This window comes from Pituophis catenifer, unplaced genomic scaffold (assembly GCF_029215685.1).
Source record: "Pituophis catenifer annectens isolate HBS135680 unplaced genomic scaffold, rPitCat1.0.hap2 SCAF_8, whole genome shotgun sequence".
In the NCBI taxonomy this organism is placed as follows: domain Eukaryota; kingdom Metazoa; phylum Chordata; class Lepidosauria; order Squamata; family Colubridae; genus Pituophis; species Pituophis catenifer.
The window spans coordinates 76,765,872-76,784,870 of record NW_027256888.1 but is presented as its reverse complement, the minus strand read 5'-3'; the positions used below and the strand labels follow the sequence as shown (position 1 = coordinate 76,784,870).

General features: G+C 42.6%; 1 protein-coding gene across 6 annotated transcripts in view; it reads right to left on the bottom strand.

Moving 5' to 3' along the window:
• RUFY3 (RUN and FYVE domain containing 3) overlaps nt 1-18,999 on the bottom strand; it is an 80,435-nt gene extending 61,436 nt beyond the window's left edge. For 5 of the 6 annotated variants that reach the window (XM_070949035.1, XM_070949036.1, XM_070949038.1 and 2 more), the window contains exon 1: nt 18,623-18,999. In XM_070949035.1, coding sequence (XP_070805136.1) covers nt 18,623-18,896 — 274 coding nt within the window. In that variant the 5' untranslated portion in view covers nt 18,897-18,999. Of the gene's footprint in view, nt 1-11,094; nt 11,180-18,622 lie in introns of all 6 variants that reach the window. The other variant, XM_070949039.1, reaches the window with a different exon arrangement.

Sequence of the window (18,999 nt, the reverse complement as noted above, 5' to 3'; positions counted from 1 at the left end):
GCCATTGCCCCAGTTCAGCTCTGCTGCGTACGCACCTCCCGCTGGCCAGCTGGTCTTCGGGTCTCTGCTGCACATACACGAGGGGCGGAGTATATGCAGGGGGCTGCGCATGCATGTGTGGGCGTGGTGCACATGAGGGGGGCCGCACAGGGGGCAGGGTGCATGCGGGGGGGTGGGCCGTGCACGCATTGCATTTTGGGGATTTGAGCACACATGCGCATATTTGTATGTGCACTTTGGACACTCAGTCCGAAAAAGGTTAGCCATTACTGGCCTAGGTTAGGGGTGGGCAACTGTGGCCCTTTTACAACCTGTGGACTTCAACTCCCAGGATACCTGAGACAGCCAAGATAGCTTAGGAATTCTGGGAGTTGAAGTCCACAGGTCATAAAAGGGCCACATTTGCCCACTCCTGGCCTAGGTGAACTCAAACTACTTCTACAGTACATTTTTTTTTTTTTTTTTTTTAAAGGAGCAGCCCCAAGCTTATAAGCTTGGCAATCCATAAAAAGATTTTAAAAAATAAAAGTGTTTGGATAAGAGGAAATAAATAGCAGCGTTCGTATTAGATAAATTGCACTGTTTTAAAATAGCCTTTGATTTTCCATCTTGCAATGTTTTCCATAAGAGGCTTTTCTCTGTGCTGGCCGCATTAGAAATTCTGTGAACTTACTGTTACCTCTTAGCTGTTTTTACTGACAAATCACACAGCGGTAAATAATTCACCACTCTGAGGCCTATAGGGCTTTCTACCGCCTAAATAATGAAATAATGCACATTTCTTGTGGAAGAGGATTGGAAAATAATACAATTTCCATGTTTCATTGCTGAGCAAAATCAATATAGATAGTCCTTGCTTAATGACCAGTCACTTAACAAACGGTTCAAACTTACAATGGACCTATGCTACATTTATTAGAAATTAAGCAACGCCAGGCCGCCTACCTCAAAGAAATTTGTATAAATAAAACCCTTTTTTTAAAAAAAAAAAGCATCCAAGCTGGAGATCTGGGTTGAACAGGAAGTGGCACCTCCATTACAGGTAAGTCCTTGACTTACAACAGTTTGTTTAGTGAGTGTTCAAAGTTACAACGGCTCTGGAAAAAAAGTAACGTATGATCGTTTTTCACGCTTATGACCATTGCAACACATATGACCCCCCCATGGTCATGTGATTGCTTGGCAATTGATTCATTTATGATATGGGATCATGTGATCACCTTTTGCGACCTTCTGACAAGCAAAGTCGATGGGGAAGCCAGATTCACTTAACAACCGTGTTGCCAACTTAACAATTGCAGTGATTCACTTAACAACTGTGGCAAGAAAGGTGGTAAAATAGGGCAAAATTCACTGAACGTTCTGTTTCACTTAGCAACAGAAATGTTGGGCTCCATTGTGGTCGTAAGTCGAGGTGACCCTGAGGGCACAGATAAACCTCCAACTGGCCCCAATGACTCTCAGAGCGAGTGCTAATGACCCCAAGGAATATAAATCCTTCCATTCCCTGCCATTCATCAAAACTAAAGAAGTTTCATGGGTATATGCATAATTCTGTATTTATCTGTATGTATGTATGTATGTATGTATGTATGTATGTATGTATGTATTTATTCTGTTATATTATGTAGTGAATATTACAGATGAGCTGTAGGCAACGAAATTTCACTTTAATGTATGCCGATTAGTGCTCATTCAAAGTGACAGTAAAGTTATTATTCTAAAAAAAAAATATTATTCCATTCTAAACTGTGGTAAGAAACGTTGTAAAATGGGACAAAACTCACTTAACAAATATTTCACTTACCAACAGAAATTTTGGGCTCAATTGTTGTCGTAAGTCAAGGACTACCTGTATATCCTTTTCAAGGTGATACCGCCGGTAAAAGGGTTTAAAATTACAATGGGCTGATAGAACAATGAAGAATGAAACAGAAATTAAGCGCAGGATAATCTCCTGCAAAATAAAGTTTCCACAGATTAAAATCATTTGCTCATTTTCATTCCACTTCCTCTTATCTGCCTTCCAGGTTAAGAACTGAATAATCATTTCCTGATGCCTCAAATATAGGGAAAGCGTTAATGCTCTAAGTACCTAACCGGGGGGGGGGGGGGGGGCATACGATAAAATTAGATTTCCTATAGTGTGAAACTTCCCCAAGGAAAATAGGACGCTGCTTTCTTATCAGGAATCTGTAATTTATGGCCATTATATGATGAATCAAAACCTTCCAGAAATGTTCTCAGCCAGAATCAGAGATTCTCGGTCGTGGTTTTTTTTTTTTTTTTAATTTGATTTATATGCCGCCCTTCTCCGGAGACTCAGGGCGGCTTACAATGCGCTAAGCAATAGCCTTCATTCTTTTGTATATTTTTATACAAAGTCATCTTATTGCCCCCACAATCTGGGTCCTCAATTTACCTACCTTAGAAAGGATGGAAGGCTGAGTCAACCTTGAGCCTTGGCGAGATTCGAACCTGCAGTAATTGCGGGCAGCTGGTCTTAATAACAGGGTGCTTTAGACCACTGTACTACCAAGGCTCTTGGTTATCCCAAAGGTGTTTTTTTCAGTTCAATTTAAATTCAGCAGTCCATCTGCATTTAGAAAACAAAGGCCGCTCTTTTGAAGACAGCAAAGTCCACATTTTGGACAGAGAGGACTGCTGGTTAGAAAGAGGGGTCGAAGAGGCCATCTGGGTCAAAATTGACCAGCCCTTTCTCAACGACACTCACCTAACTCCTGTTTACAACACAGTCCTTTCAGCAGTCCCAAGAAAGTTCCACACCTCTTTGCAATACAGGTAATCCTCGATTTACGAACAGTCCATTTAGTGACCATTCAAAATTAGCACGGCACTGAAAAGAGCGACTTATGACTCACATTTACGACCATTGCAACATTTCCCCTATGATCATGTGATCAAAATTTGGAAGCTTAGCAGCTGATTCATATTTATGACCGTCGCAAGTGTCCTTGGGGTGATGTGATTCCCTTTTGCGACCTTCCAGCAAGCAAAGTCGATGGGGAAAAGCCAGATTCACTTAACAACCGTGTTGCCAACTTAACAATTGCAGTGATTCACTTAACCGCTGTGGCAAGAAAGGTGGTAAAATAGGGCAAAATTCACTGAACGTTCTGTTTCACTTAGCAACAGAAATGTTGGGCTCCATTGTGGTCGTAAGTCGAGAACTACCTGTATTCAGGTGACCCTGAGGGCACAGATAAACCTCCAAGTGAGGCCCGAATGACTCTCAGAGAGAGTGCTAATGACCAGATGATTGCAGGAATATAAACTCTTCCATTCCCTGCCAATTCAGTCGGAACTGAAAAAGCTTCTTGGATGAGAAGCAAAACGTCTTCAAGAAAAGATTGCCTCTTTAAAAAGCACCTTTGGGAAAGCCACATCCGATGGGGCAGGGAACCTGTGCTTCATATGTCTAGGTCAGAGATGCGAATCAACAAAGAAAATGAATCGGCTACTTTCTCTGTGAAAGTAAAGAAGGAGAAGCGGCCTCAGCTAACTTTGGATTTTATACAGATCACCCTCACTTTGAAATGGGCTCAGGTAACGCAAAGTTGCCCATTGTGATAACTGTCAAAACAGCAGGTGGCTTCCACACCTGTGAATATTACACTGGGGCATGATAAGATGTTGCGATAAAAAAGAGATTTAAAGAGGGAACGAAATTCAAATCACCTTCACTGGGTGCTTCCTGTTTTTAAAATGAAACTTTTAAACCAGAGATTAACTAATACCCTTTACTGTTCACAACTCTTATTTCCTACATCCCCTTGCTAAATAATAATCCTGTATCCCCTATAATTTCCTACTTATCTCCTCTCCCGTCAAAACAGACCGACATGAAGTCTCTCTTGAAGTCCCAAATGACACGTTATCTATTTACGACATCTAAATTTTAAACCATATCATTCCTTTCATAACCCATAAGTGGCGTAGATTTTTTTTTTTAGATCAACTGCTTCAGCAGAATAACAGAATAACAAGAGTTGGGAGGGACCTTGGAGGTCTTCTAGTCCAACCCCCTGCTTAGGCAGGAGACCCTACACCACTTCAGAGAAATGGTTATCCAACATCTTCTTAAAAACTTTCAGTGTTGGAGCATTCACAACTTCTGAAGGGAAGCTGTTCCACTGATTAATTGTTCTAACTGTCAGGAAATTTCTCCTTAGTTCTAGGTTGCTTCTCTCTTTGATTAGTTTCCATCCACTGCTTTTTGGCCTGTCTTTAGGTTTTTTGGAGAATAGGTTGACCCCTTCTTCTTTGTGGCAGCCCCTAAGATATTGGAACACTGCTTATCATGTCACCCCTAGTCCTTCTTTTCATTAAACTAGACATACCCAGTTCCTGCAACCGTTCTTTTGTCTTAGCCTCCAGTTCCCTAACCTCATTATTACAGCTAACCCCATTACATCACATTAATTAATAATGTAATATTGCACCTAACCACATTATTTTCGGCCATTGTCCTCTACAAAAAAATTAAACCCTTTTGCTAAAAAAGAATAATAATAGTAGTAGTTTTAGGCGGCTGAGATTCCATATGGATGAATTTTCTTTCCTGTGCAGAAGAGATGGATCAGCCCTCAGGTTATTTTGCTGCAAAAGAGCACAGGTGCCTAGAAAAACAGAATAATCCATTTTTCCTGGCTGTTGACCTTCGCTTTTAACCACCCTTTCCGTTTTCCACAAAGAGGCTGTTTTTTTTTTTAAAAAAAAAAAAAATCAGAGTCCGGAGCATGGACCACATTCAAATGAAATAAAGTCATTCCACGTATAATAAAACGGTTACATTTGGCGGGTGGGAATGCACACATATCGGAAACCCTACCGCTTTGCACTGCAACAACCAGGGTTGCCTGTCAGATCGGGGGGAGGGGGGGGCGGCAAACCGTACCTTCTTGGCTCGGTTCGGGGTCAGGCGTCAGAGAGATGTCATCCAGCTCTCTCAAACAGAGCCATTCTCCATCCATCGACACCCGGAATTTGCACAGATAGATGGTTTCCATGGCAGCTTGGGTGATCTTGTCTGTGGTGGGAGTCGGCGTATCGCTTTGAGGCGTCAGCGCGGACATGATGACTCAGCTGATACAACAATAAAGCCGATTTGGGGGGGAAAAAATAAATAAAATAAAACCAAAGCAAAAATAAAAACAAAACCATAAAAAGAAGAGGGGGAGGAAAAAAAAAACCCTTCCCCTCGAAGAGAGAGAAAAAAAAATTCAATAGCTGGCCGCCGTCGCGGGAAAGATTCGCTGGAGATCAGACAATGCACTACTTTGAGGAAAGCGAGGCAGAGGGGAAGGGGGGGAAAAGAGACCCCCTTCTCAGCTGTTTTCCTTCCTCCGGTTTTCTTCTGCAAAGCCGCACAGCCGTGCACGCACGCTCGATGTAACTAGGAGCTATTATTCCTGAATAACCCCTTCACGCACGGCCTCTGCATCAGGAGTGCAGGGAAAAGAAATATATATCCAGCCCTCTTGGCTATCTCAAAAAAATACCCTTGTCTTTTTTTTAAAAAAAAATAATAATTACAAAACAACAGAACAATAACCACAAAGAGAAGAAAGGTATCCAGGATCCACTCAGATCGACAGCTGCTCTCTCTCTCTCTTTCTCTCTCTCTCTCTCTCTTGCCCCCTTCCGATCAACCCAGATTCAGAAAAGATAATAGGATTGGATTGTGCGCAGTTAGAGAGGGTGTTGACCAAAATGGCTGACTAATGAACTAAAATGAAAATTCAGACTCATGTGACCAGCTTGCTCTCGCCGTACGGCAGGCAATTCCCGAGATGCTTTAGAGATGCAGGAGAAAGAACTCAGCTGATTCCATCCTCAGCATCTCTCCTTCTGCTTAACCAGGGCTAGTCTAACCCATATCCAGGCACAAAGGGATAGAAACATGCTTGCCATCAACCTTTTAGCTACACAATTTGGGATGAAGACCCTTTGAATGGTGTGGGAGTAGGAATGGATTTCCGAGGGAAAAAAATTGCAGAGTACAGGAACCATTTGCACCACTCAGGTGACCCTGAGGACACGGATAAAGCTCCAGGTGCTTCAACGGCCCTCAAAAAGGATGCAGATGACCAGCTGTCTGCAAGGAATATAAATCCTTCCATTCCCCACCATCCTGTCAGAACTGAAGAAGCTTCTTGGATGAGAAGTGAAACATCTTCAAAAAACAAAACAAAACAAAAACGTCCAGTTGCCTCTTGAAAAAAGCACCTTTGGGACAGCCATGACCTGGATGACTGAGAATTTCTACAGACTTTTAGCTATACAATTTTGAATGGTGTGGGAGTAGGAATGGATTTCCAGAGGAATAATTGCAGACTACAGGAACCATTTTCACTACTCAAGTGACCCTGAGGACACAGATAAATCTCCAGGTGCTTCAAAGACCCTCTAAAAGGATGCAAATGACCAGCTGTCTGCAAGGTGTATAAATCCTTCCATTCCCCACCATCCAGTCAGAGCTGAAAAAGCTTCTTGGATGAGAAGTGAAACGTCTTCAAAAGAAAAAAACAAGAAAGTCCAATTGCCTCCTAAAAAAAAAACACCTTTGGGATCAACCTCACGTTTACCAGTTTCAAAACATCTTTAGCACACGTTTATTCTTTTGCAAAGAGGTCCATTTCCTGAATGGGGAGAGTGTCGTCCCCTAAATGCATCCGTTGCATACATTAATTAACACCAATTTTTTTTCAGGGGAAAAAAAATATTGAGAAGCGATTTTGCTAAATACCCAGTGCTTGGCATACACGTATTATTTGCGAGCTGAGTAATGGACCGATTCTAACCACAGCATGTTTGCAAAGAGGGTGACAACATATTTTGTAGCTAATGCCAATTAGTCTGAAAAGATCACAGGTACAACAGAACAGACCTGTCTGTAGTAAAATTTTAACCTCAATCTGTAATAAAATTTTACCTTTCTGTAGTAAAATTTTAACCTCAGTCTGTAGTAAAATTTTAACCTCAGTCTGTAGTAAAATTTTAACCTGTCTGTAGTAAAATTTTACCTTAGTCTGTAGTAAAATTTTAACCTCACTCTGTAGTATGATTTTAACCTCAGTCTGTAGTAAAATTTTACCTCAGTTTGCAGCTACTGTAAACAGATTTATATACCTCCCAAGAGAATAATACGGAAAAAGAGACTTCAATTTCCAGTTCCTGGAGACACTCGTTATTGCTTATTATGTTTAATCTGGAATTATTTTCATAAAAACTGAGATATGATGACCGTAGAAGAAATTATCAATGGATGGATATGGAATGATCGAAAGACACTTCATACAGAGAATAAATGACTAATCTGGATAACAAGACGGCTGTTCCAAAGTCATCTTACATCTTGCTTGAATCTGCCATTAAGAACATGCTTGAAGTAAATATGCAGCTACTTCTCAACTTACAACAATTCATTTAGTGACCAAAGCTACAACGGCACTGAAAAATGACTTATGACCATTTTTCACACTTACGACCATTGCAGCATCCTCATGGTCATGTGATCAAAATTCAAACGCTTGGCAACTGACTCATATTTATGACGGTTGCAATGTCCCGGGGTCATGTGATCGCCTTTTGTGACCTTCTTGACAAGCAAAATCAATGGGGGGAACCAGATTCATTTAACAACAACGTTGCTAAGTTAACAACTGCAGCGATTCACTTAACAACCGTGTCAAGAAAGGTCATAAAATGGAGCAAAATTCACTTAACAACTGTCTCAGTTAGCAACAGAAATTAGGACTACCTGTAATCTTTCATAAATCCAATTCCACACACCTTCTATAAAGTAGGAGACAATTTCCAGGCCGTTAAGACCCCACAAATCAAAATTATGCTAAGGTTCCAGCTTTATTTTTGTAGTAAGTTCAGTTCCCACAGTTTACAATCAAAGGACTCTTAACACAAAAATTATAACCAAGTAATTCAGTGAGAGAATGGTGACTATCATATTTCCGCAAACATATTAGAGCTAGCAAGTATAATTTCCTTACTAGAGGCTTCCTACGATGTAAAAATTTTCCTAGGAATTACATTCACAGAAATGGTGTAACACAAAGCATATGTTAAAATCATTATATATCAGAAACAAATCAATGCTCTGATTTTGGTTCAGAGTAGATAATCTTTCCTTGATTCTTCCTTCTCTTTACCTCTGATTCGGTAATACAGGTGGGAAAAATACGTCAGTGCATTCTTTCCACAAGGGTATTCAAGGATTAGAAACAGGTGGTAGAAGCTGGATGTTATGTTTATTATCTAATTAAGGAAACTGCTTGTTATTTCATAAAAGTATTACTTCATTTGGCTTCAGTTTGGTTTCTTCAGCGCTATCTCCAATCTTTGCTATCTCACATCTTATTTTACACTTACTAGTAAAGGTAAAGGTAAAGGTTCCCCTCGCACATATGTGCTAGTCGTTCCGACTCTAGGGGGCAGTGCTCATCTCTGTTTCAAAGCCGAAGAGCCAGCACTGTCCAAAGACGTCTCCGTGGTCAAGTGGCCGGCATGATTAAACGCCAAAGGCGCACGGAACGCTCTTACCTTTCCACCAAAGATGGTCCCTATTTTTCTACTTGCATTTTTTTAAGTGCTTTCGAACTGCTAGGTTGGCAGAAGCTGGGACGAGTCACAGGAGCTCACCCCGTCACGCGGCACTAGGGGATTCGCACCGCTGAACTGCTGACCTTTTGATCGATAAGCTCAGTGTCTTAGCCACTGAGCCACCGCATCCCTTTACAACATTACAACATACAACAACAAGCAAAATGTACAAAACATTTTGCATTCAAAACACTTCCACTTCAAAACAACCATTCTGATTGTTGTTTCAAATCCACTTCCAATCTCACTGGAAGAAGAGCCACTCAGGTTTATGAGTGGCTTAAATTTGCTTTTTTTTTTTTTTAAATTTGATTTATATGCCGCCCTTCTCCGGAGACTCAGGGCGACTTACAATGCGTTAAGCAATAGCCTTCATACTTTTGTATATTTATACAAAGTCAGCTTATTGCCCCCACAAACTGGGTCCTCATTTCACCTACCTTAGAAAGGATGGAAGGCTGAGTCAACCTTCAGCCTTGGAGAGATTCGAACCAGCAGTAATTGCAGGCAGCTGTGTTAATAACAGGGTGCTTAGACCACTGTACTATCAAGGCTCTTTTATTTTATTTATTTATTTATTTAATTATCCCGCCTTTATTATAGGTAGAGAACATATATAGTACTCCTTCACCCTCCTATGTTCCCCACGACGACGACTCTGTGAGGTGGGTTGGGCTGAGAGACAGTGATAGGCCCAAAAGTACCCAGCTGGCTTTCATGCCTAAGGCAGGACTAGAACTCCCAGACTCCTAGTGATTGGCCCAAAGTCACCCACCAACTTTCATGCCTAAGGATGGACTAAAATTCACTGCTTGCTAGTGAACTGTTGTTAAGTAGAGGATTACTTGTACTCAGTGGTGAAATGTAAAATTTGTTACTACCGGTTCTGTGGGCGTGGTTTGGTGAGGGGTAATGTGACTGGGTAGGCGTGGCCAACTTTTTATTTTTTTACTTTTAAAAGCCTTTTTTCTACAACCTTAAGAGGTTGCAGAAAAAAATGCTTCTAAAAGCCTCTGACGATCAGGCAACTCAGCTGGGATTGCCAGAGGCTTTTAAAGGCATTTTTTTCCCTACAACCTCTTTGGCCGAAGAGGCTGTAGAAAAAATGCTTTTAAAAGCCTTTGACGATCCCAGCTGAGCCACGCGATCATCAGAGGCTTTTTTTTTTTTTTTTTTACTTTTAAAAGCATTTTTTTGGCCGAAGAGGTTGTAGAAAAAATGCTTTTAAAAATAATTTTAAAAAAGCCTCTGCTGATTGCGCGGCTCAGCTGGGCATGGAGGGGGGGGAGGGATTTTTGCTACCGGTTCTCTGAACCACCTGCCGCCATCACTACTGGATCGGGCGATCCGGTCCGAACCGGGAGCATTTCACCCCTGCTTGTACTGCAAATTGTCCTTGCCTCAGTGTATCTCTCCCTGTAACACATCAGACGAAGAATATGTAACTCATGTTCTTTTACACAGCAGATTTTATACAACATTGCATCAAAACCTCATTCTTCCCCTTCTACTATCAATCTGCTGATCCAGAAGTGGGCGTCACATAATGTTAACAACCGGTTTGCCCAGCACCGAAAATGTGAGCGCACGGGCGGCTTCAAAAACATGGCGACTATATAGGATGGGATAGCGCCGGGGCGGGCCCAGCCGCTGGTTGGAACTACCGGTTCGTAGCAGCCCATCTCTGTCCTGATCTTGAGGTAATTTTTATGCTGTCGAATTACTGATAAAATTTTTCATACACGCTCTAAAATATTGCAAAGTTTTTGCTATCTAGCATCAAGGATACCTTTGACTAGGGGAGACAGGATAGCAGGACAGAATATCTCAGAATATCCCACAAAGAAGAGGAAGTCAAGCTCTTCTCCAAAGCACCTGAGTGCAGGACAAGAAGCAATGGGTGGAAACTTATCAAGAAGAGAAGCAACCTAGAACTAAGGAGAAATTTCCTGACAGTTAGAACAATTCATCAGTGGAATGACTTGCCTCCAGAAGTTGTAGGTGCTCCATAATTGGAGGTTTTCAAGAAGAGATGGAATAGAATAGAATAGAATAGCAGAGTTGGAAGGGACCTTGGAGGTCTTCTAGTCCAACCCCCTGCTTAAGCAGGAAACCTTACACCACTTCAGAGAAATGGTTATCCAACATGGGATAACCACGATGGGACAGCCACTTATCTGGAATGGTGTAGGGATTCCTGCTTGAGCAGTGGGTTTGGCGAGAAGACCTCCCAAGATTCCTTTCAACTGTTATACTCAACAAAATCAAGGTGGGGTTATTTTGAGTTTCTTTCTCACACTTTCTTCAATCTCGGGACTCTCTCTCTTCTTCAGTTGTTCTTTAATGTTCCACTCTTTTCTTTTCCTCTTAAACATCTGTCTCCTATCTTTCTCCAAGGAAAAGCTTGGAGAAATCCACCGATCTGCACACATGAAAGAGAAGATCTTGTCCCACCTATTTTGCATCTTTGATTCATCCCGGCTCTCAAACACCCCAGCCGTGAAGAGCTTCATGTTTCCTGATTTAGAGATGCTAAGCCCTGAAAAGAAAATATTTCCTAGTACTTAAAAGTAGCAAAAAAAATTAATTCGTAAGCAGAAAAGCACGTTACGGGCATTAGTTTTGACATGGACTGTCAAAACACTTTAAACCTACCTGACTACCTTTAATGCACTGTTTAGGCAGCAAAATGCTTTGGGCAAATCTAGGCTTTATATATAGAATTTGTACAGAACTTGAAAATCAAGCCATGCTACCCTTCCATTTTGCATCGGCTCCTCGTCATTATTAAAATTATTGGCACAAATTGCTCTTGGATTGGGTAAGGTTTTAAAAAAAATCGGTAAACACTAGATGGATGGTAGTCATGGACTTTGACATGATCAAAGTCAGCCCCCTGAAATTTATTTATTTATTTATTTATTGGTTCGATTTATATGCCGCCATTTCTCCGGAGACTCAGGGCGGCTTACAATGCGTTAAGCAACAGCCTTCATACTTTTGTATATACCTGCTTAGTAGGGCTTTCGGGCCCCCCCAAGCGGTGTTCCTTTTTATACAAAGTCAGCTTATTGCCCCCACAAACCGGGTCATCATTTTACCTACCTCGAAAGGATGGAAGGCTGAGTCAACCTTGAGCCTGGTGAGATTCGAACTTGCAATAATTGCAGGCAGCTGGTGCTACTTAACAGCACTTTAGTCTGCTGCGCCACCAAGGCTCTTTTTAATAACCTACCACACACCTGCTACCCATTGTATGCTACTTTAACGGTTTCCCATTAATAAAATTAACTACCAATTTCATACTAGACAATAGTGGAGGATCAATGTGGCAAAACGGAGATAATGTCGAAAGAGAAGCGCGGTTAAGATCTTCCAAGTTTTCATTCTTGTTTTGGCGCCTTCCTTGACTTCAGATAGAACACATATGCTCTCCCCTTCAGTTTCTCAAACTGTTTCACAAAAATAAATGTCTGATTCACCAACAGTTGGTCCAAATTAGCCTGCTGCTTCATTCACTCTTCAAGCGTATGAGCAACATGATATCCGACTGGTAAAACTTGTATTTCAACTGCCAGTTAGCTTCTACTGTGCATCTGTTTGTCTCTACAAGCATCACAGGCAAACATAGCCGTAATCAACTGATAACTGATTCATTTTTTTATTACTTTTATTTATTATTTATTTATTATCATCATCTTTTAATGACCCCCCACTTACGGGGTAAAAGCTGGGCAACTGAATGGAGCTGTCTGTTTACTGGCCAGATGCCCTTCCTGTCACCAATGAGGAGTTTTGTTCAGCAGATATATTCTCATTGTGCCCAGAGAGAGAAATATCTGAGTCCTGTTGGAGAATACAAATTAAATAAATAATAATAATCTACCTCTACCTAGGATCGAACTCACAGCCTCCTGACTGGGAGGCGAGAGGTCCACCTCTAGGCCACCGCACCACTCATTTATTATTTATTTATATCCCGTCTTTATTATTTTTGCAAACAACCCAAGGCAAAGAACATACCCAATCCCACACCTTCCTCCTCTTATTTTCCCCACAACAACAACCTTGTGAGGTAGGCTGGGCTGACCGACCTAAAGTCACCCAGCTGGATTTCGTGCTTAAGGCAGGACTAGAACTCACCGTCTCCTGGTGATTGGCCCAAAGTTAACCAGCTGACTTTCATGCCTGAGGCGGGACTAGAAGTCACTGGCTCCTGGTGATTGGTTCAAAGTCAGCCATGTGAAGTTCATGCCTAAAGGTACCACTTGAACTCACGGTATGTTGGCGACTGGCCCGAAGTCACCCAGCTGGCTTTCATGGCTAAAGTGGAACTAGAACTCACAGTCTCCTGGTGACTGGCCCAAAGTCACCCAGCTGGCTTTCATGCATTAAGGGGGGGACTAGAAATCACTGTTGTCTGGTGATTGGCCCAAAGCTACCCAATCAGCTTTGGTGCCTAAGGTGAAACTAGAATTCACTGTCTCCTGGTGATTGTCCCAAGTCACCCAGCTGATTTTCATGGCTAATGTGGGACCTGAACTCATGGTCTCCTGCTTTCTAGCCCGGTCTCTTGATAATCCTGCTGTTTAAATTCTTTTAAAGCCCACCAAAGGTAAGATCTATCTATATAAGATTCAGCACCACCTGGATAATGGCACAAAATCAATCAACCACTAAGTACATGTTCTTCCATATCAATCTGTTCTCTAGGAGCTCTCAACCCCTAAAAGTAACATGACATGTCAGACCTTTAAATATTATATCCCCGGAAAGTTTTTTTATTACTTTAAGCAAGTTGTTTTTAGTGGTTCGATTTTTTGGGGGGGGGGGGGAACGTTTTATTCACTTTGTAATATTTACACTGGCTACAAACAGAACCCAATATGAAGAAACCACCTAAATCTGGAAGCGTATGTTTAGAAAGCAACAAAAATGTTCTTAATTCTTGCTATTCTTCCTCTTATAATTATATTTATAATTTGTATAAATGTATAAATAAAACGTATACAAATACATTTATAATAAAAGTCTTAAAATTCTTTAGCCTGCCTGCTTTCTTTTGCCGACGCTGGTTATTTAAGACAAAAGAACGCACAAAAGCTAACAGAAGGAAAAGTAAAAAAAAAAAAATCCTTCTAACAAGCAAAGTCCATGAGGAAGCCAGGCTCACTTAACAACCATTTTTACTAACTTAACAACTTAACAACCGTGACAAGAAAAGTTGTAAAATAGGACAAAACTCGCTTAACAACTGTCTTGCTCAGCAACAGAAATTCTGGGCTCAACTGTGATAGTAATTCAAGGATTACCTATATCCACAAAAAGGGGAAAAAATTAATCTACATGATATCTATAACCTTTCCCCCCCCCCCCCAACAGCAGCACAATCTAGGAACATTTTGTATATTAGATTCCCTCAATTGAATATACTGAGAGATATTTGGTGTAGTGGTGAAGGCATTAGACTAGAGACCAGGTGACTGTGAGTTCTAGTCCTCCATTAGGCCCAATGCCATTTGAGTGACCTTGGGCTAGGCGCTAGTCACTTTCTCTCAACCATAGGAAGAAAGGAACGAAAAATATTTTGGAGAAACCTTGCCAAGAATACTGCACAAGCGTGTCCAGGCAATGTCCAAGAATTGGACACGGCTGAATAGAAGAAGAAGGAAAAAAAACCCAACTAATTTATATAATGATCCCCCCAAATTAAAAATCAGTTTTATGGAGACTGATAGTACCGTAAGTCTGTTAAGGGACAAAAAAAAAACAACCTATTTTTTTGTACTGAAAAGTCCTAAATGCATCATAAGCAGTACAAGTTACACCTGGTCAGATTATAAACAAGTTCCTGCACACTGAATACCATCAGTTACTAATATTAAAAACAGCGAAATTCTGTTTCTATCACACCCCTGGAACACTCCTACGCCCTTCTACCAATTGAAAAAGATAATTAACATTACAGAAACATAGAAAAAAATTTTTTTTCAGAGTCAATTCTCCTCTTAAGCAAAGACTCGCTTTGAATCTATCCGAGTTACTTTACAAACATTTCCATATTGATTCCTTGGGTATGTAGTACAGAACTGGTTTGTCATTACAGGTCGTCCTCCAGTTACGACCGTTCATTTAGGGAGTCATTTACAACGGCACTGAAAAAAGTGACTTATGGCCAGTTTTCACACTTACGACCTCTGCTGCCTTCCCCTATGGCAGTGTTTCTCAACCTTGGTAGCTTGAAGATGGGTGTTGAAGTCCACCCATCTTCAAGCTTCCAAGGTTGAGAAACACTGCTGTATGGTCACATGATCAAATTTCCAGCAGTTAGCAACTGGCATGTACTTATGCCAGTTTCACTGTCCCCGGGTCAGATGATCACCATTTGTAACCTTCCCAGTTGGCTTCCTGACAAGCAAAATCAGTGGGAGGAAGCCAGATTCACTTAATGACAGCATATTTCGCTTAACAACTGTAGCAAAAAAAAAGGTCATAAAACGGGGAGCATCTTAACAACTGCTTTGCTTAGCAATAGAAATTTTGGGCTCAACTGTAGTCCTAAATCAAGGACTACCTATTCTTTCTTTAAAGCCTGATTTACCCCTTAAAGAGGAATTTTCCAATCGATAAAGAAAATGAAACTTTGATTCCACAGACAAATTCACATTTTAAGTTTCTTCTACATTCCAAAAAGAGAAACTATTTTTTTTTCCCAACGTTCGGTTTAAAGTGGATGTTTTCAAAGTATTCTAGGTGCTGTTATATTCCACCATCTCAATGTCAACCCTTAGCCACCATATAGAGTCATCGGGCTAAAAGGGTCCTTGGAGGTCTTCTAGTCTAACCCCCTGCTTAAGCAGGAAACCCTACACCAGTTCAAACAAATGGCTGTCCAATCTCTTCTTTAAAACTTGCAGTGTTGGAGCATTCAGAACTTCTGGAGGCAAGTTGTTCCACTGATTGTTTTAACTGGTGAGCCTGGTGGCGCAGCAGACTAATAGCCTGTTATTAACATTCAGCTGCCTGCAATTACTGCAAGTTCGAATCTCCCCAGGCTCAAGGTTGACTCAGCCTTCCATCCTTTCGAAGGTAGGTAAATTGAGGACCCAGTTTGTGGGGGCAATAAGCTGACTTTGAATAAATATACAAAAGGATGAAGGCTATTGCTTAACGCATTGTAAGCCGCCCTGAGTCTCCAGAGAAGGGCGGCATATAAATCAAAATTAAAAAAAAAAAAAACTGTCAGGAAATTACTCCTTATTTCTAGGTTGCTTCTCTCCTTGATTAATTGTCCTGCTTTCAAGTGCTTTGGAAAATACGTTGACCTCTTATTTGGGGCAGCCCCTCAAATATTGGAAGACTGCTATGATGTCACTCTCAGTCCTTCTTCTCATTAACCTCTTCTTTTTCCTTCCACCTTTCCTAGCAGTATAGACTTCTCCACAAAGTTAACTAGCCAGTACGATCATCATTTCTATTTAAGGAAAGGGCTGATATTTACTTTATACTTCTCCTTGGATCTATCTTTAGTCTTCCTAATGACAACACAGCGAGCCAAGGCATCTGCCACTATCATCAGAAGTCGTTCTGGATTGCTATTTTTCTCCAAAATCAGCCACTTTTTCTCCCAAAAGATTGAAGAAAACTGGCGCAAAGGAAAAAAACAACAAGAACAAGAACAACAACAACAACAACGGAGACTCAGAGTTGTAACTCAGGCACTTTCTTTGAAGGACAATTTCCAAATAACAACAACAACAACAACAACGGAGACTCAGAGTTGTAACTCAGACACTTTCTTTGAAGGACAATTTCCAAATAAGTGTTCCAATATCTAAGGAGCTGCCAGACAGAAGAGGGAGGGGGGGTGTCAACCGATTCTCCAGAGCACCTGAAGGCAGGATGAGAAGCAATGGATGGAAACTAATCAAGGAGAGGAGCAATCTAGAACTAAAGAGAAACTTCCTGACAGCGAGAGCAATTCCTCAGTGGAACAACCTGCCTCCAGAAGTTGTGAATGCTCCAACACTGGAAGTTTTGAAGAAGAGATTCAACCACCAATTGTCTGAACTGGTATATAGGGGGTCTTGCTTGAACTGGGGGATGGACTAGAAGACCTCCAAGGTCCCTTCCAATTCCATGATTCCCTTATTCTATTAAACCTGCCAAGGTTTCTCTCTGATAACCACTTTGCTGGGGGATTTTTTTAAAAGCTGGCAACCACCTTCATCTAAAGCAACTTCCTTTGAGAGAGCTTCCTTTTAACCCATTGAATAAAGAAAACCTCAGGCGCTGACACTGCAAATTAGGTGACAAATGGCTTGAAGGCCTGGAAGGGGAGGGGGAGTGAGGAGGAAGGACACAGCCATTCACACCCAAGCTTTGGAGAAGACCCCAAAAAGAGGGTTGAACACACACAGACACACACACATAAAGAGTGACGCACATATATACACACACAGAGAGAGAGGGATGGTGGGCAGGGAGGAAGGAAGGACAGCCATTCACACCCAGGCTTTGGAGAAGACTCCCCAAAAAGGGTGTGCACCAGTGATGGGATTCAGCCAGTTCGCACCACTTCGGGAGAACCGGTTGCTAACCTTCTGAGCAGTTTGGCGAACTGGTTGTTGGAAGAAATCATTAGGGCAGAGAACCGGTTGTTAAATTATTTGAATCCCACCACTGGTGCACAAGCACACATGCATGCACGCACACAAAGTCACACATACGCAGCAAGACATCTCACCAGGCTCAAGGTTGACTCAGCCTTCCATCCTTTCGAGGTAGGTAAAATGAGGACCCGGTTTGTGGGGGCAATAAGATGACTTTGTATAAAAAGGAACACCGCTTGGGGGGGCCCGAAAGCCCTACTAAGCAGGTATATACAAAAGTATGAAGGCTGTTGCTTAACGCATTGTAAGCCGCCCTGAGTCTCCGGAGAAATGGCGGCATATAAATCGAACCAATAAATAAACAATAAATTAGACCGTGAGTGAGGAGGGAAGGTAGCCATTCACACCCAGGCTTTGGATAAGACCCCCCCAAAAAGGGTGCACACGTGTGCGTATACACATACACCCAAAGTCACACATACAAAGCAGGCTTTGGACAAGACCCCCCCCAAAAAAGGAGCCAGACTAAGCACTGTAATTTAACACCAGCTGTCTGCAATTAAAGTAAGATCGAATCTCGCCAGGCTCAAGGTTGACTCAGCCTTCCATCCTTTCTAAGGTAGGTAAATTGAGGACCCAGTTTGTGGCGGCAATAAGCTGACTTTGTATAAAAATATACAAAAGTATGAAGGCTATTGCTTAACGCACTGTAAGCTGCATGAGTCTCCGGAGAAGGGCGGCATATAAATCAAATTTAAAAAAAAACACACATATACACACAGAGAGGAATAGTGGGTGAGGAGGAAGGACAGCCATTTCACCCCAAGGTTTTGGAGAAGACCCTAAAAAAGGGATTGACACACACATACACAGTTACACACACACATATACACACACAGGAAGGGTGAGTGGGGATGGAGGGTAGCCATTCAAACTCAGGTTTTGGAGAAGACCACCCCCAAAAAAGGGGTGCACACACACACACACACACACACACACACACACACACACACACACACAGAAGGAGAGTGAGTGGGGATGGAGAGTTACCGGTGACACCCAGGTTTTGGAGAAGACTCCCCCAAAAAGGGGTGAGAACACACACACAAAGACACACAAACACACACTGAGGAAGAAGTAGGAAGGGAATCTTCCCTTGAAGGATTTGGTGTGTGTGTGTGTGTGTGTGTGTGTGTGTGTGTGTGTGTGTGTGTGTGTGTGTGTGTGTGTCAACGAGAAAGAGGCATCAACCCTTTGACAGCAGAGACTCTCTACCCAGACATCCACCCCGTGCTGGGGATAATGGGAGCCCAGATCCCACCCTTTGGGGAGCGGCGGGCCAAGTGGGGGGGGGGACGGACGCTACTCACGAGCGCCGCCGGTTCGCGGTTGGGCAGGCTCCGGCCCGATGTAGCTGAGGAGAACAGGCAAAGGGGCGCCACAAGGGCCCGGCGGCGCGGCGCGCCAAGCGCTCTGGGGCTGCGCTCCGGGCGCGGCGGTGGCGGCGCCTCCTCCCCGGCCGGGGTAAAGGAGGAAAAAAGGGGGCGAGTCCGGCGGCGGAGCCTCCTCCTCCTCCTCTTCTTCCCCGTCCGCTTCCCCGCCGGCTTCTCGGCGTTGGGCGCTGCGGCCGCCGGAGCTCTCCATGCCGGCCAAGCGCGGGGTACCCCTCGGCCTCTCCAAGCGCGCACGGGCGAGCCAAGCAGGCAACTTCGCCCCGTCGCCACCGCCGCCTCTTCCTCTCCGCGGA